This window comes from Propithecus coquereli, unplaced genomic scaffold (genome assembly GCF_000956105.1).
Source record: "Propithecus coquereli isolate 6110/MARCELLA unplaced genomic scaffold, Pcoq_1.0 Scaffold34, whole genome shotgun sequence".
NCBI lineage: Eukaryota > Metazoa > Chordata > Mammalia > Primates > Indriidae > Propithecus > Propithecus coquereli.
This window is the reverse complement of record NW_012149063.1, coordinates 3,354,038-3,359,771: the sequence shown is the minus strand read 5'-3', so window position 1 is coordinate 3,359,771 and position 5,734 is coordinate 3,354,038. Positions and strand designations below refer to the sequence as shown.

Here is a 5,734-nt window from a genome sequence, read left to right as displayed (position 1 = left end):
GTTGCTGTGAGCTAGGCTGACGCTACGGCACTCACTCCAGCCCGGGCAACAAAACGAGACTCTGTCTCAAAAAAAAAAAAAAAAGAGGCAGCATCTTTTTAAGGATTTCAGCAAAAAATGGAAAAGAACAAAAGCAGAGACATTTATTATTTATGCTAATCTTGCCTTTATTATTCACTCCAATGTTTTACAAATTAAGTCTGGTCTGACACCTTCATCTGAAATACTAATTTTTAATTGTCCTTTTGATATTCAAAATTAAAATTTTGATTTTCCCTGAAATTTGGATCCCCTTTTATCAGTTCTATTTTTGTCAATGACACCATCCCACAACTTACTTGTTCCACAAATATTTATTAAGTGACTAGTCTGTATCAGGCACTTTCTAGGAACGGGGGATTCAAGGATAAGAAATAATTTCTGCTTTGTGGAGCCCCCATTCAGACATATTAAAGAAACAATGTGATAAATACGGCAACCGTTAGTGACAAAAGTACAGTCTTATGGAACAATAGAAGGCGAGGAAAAGGAAGACAGACTATCTGACAAATCTACATGGAAGAGGTAACATTTATCTTAGCAAAACCTCAGAGTGATTAATTCAACAGGAGAAAGGAAGTTTGCTTCAGATAAAAGTAGAAGCAAAAATAAGCAATGTCACAGAAATTTGAAAATGTGTAGCACACTTATGAAACATTCTTTTGTGATCTGAGCAAGGCAGTGGCAGAGGAGTGGTATACAATGAACATGGAAAGGCAAGCAAGAAGGTGACAATCCTTGAATGCCATGCAAGGAGTCCTTATCTTCTTTTACAGGCAACGGGGACATCATCAATGGTGTTTAAGTGGGAGCATGTTCCTATGAGAACTATATATACTAGTCACTGTTCTCCTAATGATTCAAGTTCAAGATCTTAAAGTCATGTACATCTGGTCACCAAGTCCTATATATTTTTCTCAAATGTCTCTTGTATTAGTTACTTTCTAAGTTTTACTATCAGAAAAAGAGTCCAGATTTTCTTAACTACCTAAACAATCTCTGGCTTCCTTTTCCCCTTACTTTAATTTACCTATTAGAAAGCTACCAGAATTACCTCCCTAAAATACTACTTTCATCATATTATTCCATTTCTCAACAGCTATAATTCTAGATATATAAGAAAGTCTGAGCTCTCAACCATGGCATACAGAGCCACCCACTGCCTCCCCCATGCTACTCTCCAATCCACTCATCTCCTATACAAATCCTTTTACTAGCTGAGCTGGCAGCAAAGGCCCAGCAAATTTTAAAGTTAAAGGCATGACCTTTTAGATCTGTTAGTGCAAATCATTTTTTTAATATGAGCCAGTTCTCCTTTAAATAAGAATACAACTCCTTATCTATCTTAAAATTCCTTTGTATCTTCCAAGTCTAGTGCTATGATTATTTAAGGTATTCAATAAAAATCTGTGACCCAAAACAACCTAAAAGTTACAACTAATACTTTATCTTTGTTAACTAAAATATTTCTGCTTCTATACTCATAAATGAAATTTATCTAAGTGAAACACTTTTTCAATTTAATCAGCTTAATAAATGTTTTTAAGAACAGATGACCTGAAATTTAAAATTCTTCATTATTCTCTTACCTATTAGCATATTACCATTGTGGCAAGTGAGTACTACTCTTTTTACATACCTTTCCTTGTTCTGCATGTCTTTCAGTAAATGATTTTATCTCAAAACACCACTGAGTTATAATATCAAATGCTGGAACTGGCCAATCCAGACAAGAGGCACTGATGAATGGATGTTCTGTTTGGTAAAACGTTGGCAGAAGTCCCAGGCAGCTGGCGAGAACTGAAAATTCTTCTTCTTCCTTTTAGACATGAAATAGAAAATTCTCAAGATATTTCATCAAGAATATTTCCTATTACAGATATTTTAAGTGTCACCCTCATCAATTACTTTGGGACAATAAGAATACTTTCTTAACTGAGTCAACTGGAAAATAGTAAAGGGAGTAAGAGATGCAAAGAAGAGAAAAAAGCTCCTAGCTGTTATTATATATCTAAATATTTCTCTTTGAAATTTAACTCTAAGTGTCATATAATCTGTTTCTTTTATACATTTATTCTTAAAATAGAGTTATCACATATCTGATGAATACATTCTACAGATCCTGGCTACTCTGTGAAAACAAATGTTAATTTGTGGCAAAAAGAAAACTACTTTTGGTTAAAAACACATAGGTTGTCAGTGTGGATAAAGAACAATAGTAAAAACAGAATTCATAATAAGCAGTGCTAAATAATTTGCCTGGACTTTGAATGAGTATGAAACAAGTGGAGTTTTAAAAATACTTAAGAGATCTAGGAGCCAGGCAATCTGAAGCTCTATTTGGTAATAAAAGAACAAGAGATACCAGTGCAAGGACTCATATTTTGAAAGTTTGGATTTTAAAAAAGTTTGTTAGTCTTATAAACACAAAAATATATTCTCCAATCCTTCTTAGGAAGCTGGTGTGTCTATTCTCCCCCGTCTACTGGATCAATTCCTATTTATCCTCCAAGTTCCAGCTCCCCAGGGAAGCCTTCCATGATTCCATTTAATGAGACCTCAGACCACACAGCTCTATTCAGATAAAATAATCCTTTCATACCTTGTAAACTTCTGTTTTTGTGCTTATGTTTTCTATTAATGATTTTAAAAATCAATTAGCCTTCACTATAAGACTGTGAGTTACCTGAAAGTAGGGACCCTATCTTCCCAGTGCTTGGCACATAGTAGACATTCAATGAATGTTTGTAAAACTGAACTAATTATGAACATTAAGTACAAAATTCTGAAATATGCTACAAAAGAAATAAAGATGAAATAGCAAAAGGATATGCAAGCTGAAAGAGATGTTAATTTTTAAATCCTGCATTTTTTAAAACAACCTTATTGAGGTATAATTTGCATACCGTTAAAATTTACCCATTTTAAGTGCAGTTCAATGAATTTTGGTAAATATACAGTCATGAAACCACCACCTCTAACTATCTATCTATCTATCCATCTATCTATTGATTTTAGAGACGAGGTTTTGTTCTGTTGCCCAGGCTGAAGTGCAGTGCATGATCTTAGCTCACTCTAGCCTCGAACTCCTGGGCTCAAATGATCCTCCTGCTTTAGCCTCCCAAAGTATTGGGATTATAGGTGTCAACCACTTGTACCCTGGCCAACCACAATAAAATTTTAGAACAATTTCATCACCCACCAAAATTTGCTGTGCCCCCAAGCAGTCAATCCCAGCCCCTACTCCTGGCCCTAAGCAACCACTCATCTACTTTCTGCCATCATGGTTTTGGCTTTTTAAAAAATTTTATATAGGCTGGGCGTGGTGGCTCACGCCCGTAATCCTAACACTTTGAGAGGCCGAGGAGGGAAGATTATTTGAGCTTGGGAGTTCGAGACCAGCATGAGCAAGAGCGAGACCCCGTCTCTACTAAAAAAATAGAAAGCAATTAGCTGAACAATTAAAAATTTATATAAAAATTAGCCAGGCATAGTGGCACATGCCTGTAGTCTCAGCTACTTGGGAGGCTGAGGCAGAAGGATTGTCTGACCCCAGGAGTTTCAAGTTGCTGTGAGCGAGGCGGATGCCATGGCACTCAAGCCTGGGCAACAGAGTGAAACTATGTCTCAAAAAAAAAAAAATTTATATAAATGAAATCATACAGCATGTAGTCTTTTGTGCCTCATTTTACTTAATATAATATTTTGAGATTCATTCATGTTATTGTGCTTATCAGTATTCCATTCCTTTTAATAGCTGAGTAGCATTCCACTGAATGGTTATATTACATTTTATTTGTGCATTCACCTGTTGATGGCTGCTTCTAGTTTTTTGGCTATTATGAATATTCATTTAAAAGTCTTTATGTGGACACATATTTTCATTTCTTTTGGTAGATACCTAGCAGTACAATTGCTGGCTTGTATATTGAGTATATACTTAATTTTTTAAAAGAAACTGCCAAACTTTTTCTAATTATTTATATTATTTTGCATTCCTATCAGTAATGAATGAGAATTTAGGTATTCCAAATCCTCATCAACACTTGGTATTATCACTTGTGACTTTAATTTGTGTTTCTCTAATGAACAGTGATGTTGAGTCCCTTTTCATCTATTTTTTGGCCATTCATATATATTCCTTTCAGAAGTGTCTATTCAAATTTTTGCCCACTTTTGTGTTGCAGGTTTTTTGTTTTCTTTTATTGAGTTATAAGAGTTTTTGATATATTCTGGGGATTAGTCCTTCGTAACATACTTTTTTAAAAACATTGAGATATAATTCACATACTGTAAGTGTCAGCCTTTTAAAGTGTTCAATTCAATGTTTTTAGTATATTCGTGAAATTGTGCAACCATTGCCACTTTCTAATTTCAAAATATTTTCATCATCCCTAATGTAAATGGAATTATTTTCTTAATTTCAATGTCAGATTGCTCATTGCTAGTATATAAAAATACTTCAGGTTTCAAAGACCATAAATATGATAAATGTCTTAATTTCCACATCAAATTCCCTGGAATCAAATGGCAGATAATGTTAGGATCATAATCCTATAAGCACAGTTTGGGTTTACTTACCTTCTGGCTTCCTACCCTGTCATTGTTTTGCCCACTTATGTTGACCTACAGTTTTATGAAACAGATTAAACGAGTAATAATTCATTCATCCAAGTTTTAATACAATTGGCTAGAAACTGAACATTTTGCTGTTCTAAATATTGTCATATCTTCAAAAAGCAAGTTTTCTGACCAACGTAACTTTTATTTTATTTTATTTACTCTATTTTTATAGAGACAGGGACTCATTCTGTTGCCCAAGATGGAGTGCAGTGGCACGATCACAGCTCACTGTAGCCTCACACTCCTGGGCTCAAGCAATCTTCCCACTTGAGTCTCCTGAGTGGCTAGGACTACAGGTGCATACCACCATACCTGGCTAAATCTTTTCAAAGAATATTTAAAGCAGATGATGTTAATAATACAAATATCAGTAAAACTGAATACTATGATCCTATTTAAGAACTAGGCATGTATTATCACTGATCTAATCCAAACTGCTCAAATATCCAATACTAGTTATATCATCATAAAAATGGGTGGATGCTAACAAATACAAAAATAACAAACATAGTATAGTAAAAAACCGTAAATATTTTAAACATTTATTCCTTTAAGTTAGGCTAACATGTACTCAAATGATAGTTATATAGAAAGATGTAAGTGCTATAGTATATACCAGTATATTTTTAAAAAATAGCTTACTGTAAAAACAATGCTCCCTATCCTCTACCCCAAATTATACCTGGCAGCTAGGTAAATCTTCCCCGAAAAGGTGGTGCTGAAGAAGGCTGGTGATTCTGAGGAAAGGTAAGCAGAAGTCCTGTAAGTATTTTTCCATGGATTCAGGAGACCAAGCAATAGGGCTAACCTAAAGTTAAAAAAGAAAATTTGAACAATTCATTCTATAATAAATATAGCTTAAGAAATTACATTCATAATGGCAACAAAATTTAAATTTTTTACTAAGTAATCACTACATCTGATTTTAGTAAAAGCATTACCATTGCACATTCCTGAGTTCCTTCTTCATGGTATAACTTTCCTTTAGATAGTTCACTTATCAAAAAGCTCAATAACACTTCATAAGACTTTTCTGCATCACATGTATTCTGGAAAAAATTAAAATATTAGT

The 5,734-nt window shown here is 34.1% G+C and overlaps 1 protein-coding gene across 1 annotated transcript in view; it reads right to left on the bottom strand.

The window, feature by feature from the left end:
• Positions 1-5,734, bottom strand: part of UBR3 (ubiquitin protein ligase E3 component n-recognin 3 (putative)) — a 201,642-nt gene that overhangs the window by 8,388 nt on the left and 187,520 nt on the right. The window contains exons 33-35 of the mRNA XM_012650681.1: positions 5,604-5,711; positions 5,345-5,470; positions 1,679-1,858 (exon numbers count right to left, since the gene is read on the bottom strand). Coding sequence (XP_012506135.1) covers positions 1,679-1,858; positions 5,345-5,470; positions 5,604-5,711 — 414 coding nt within the window. The remainder of the gene's footprint in view (positions 1-1,678; positions 1,859-5,344; positions 5,471-5,603; positions 5,712-5,734) is intronic.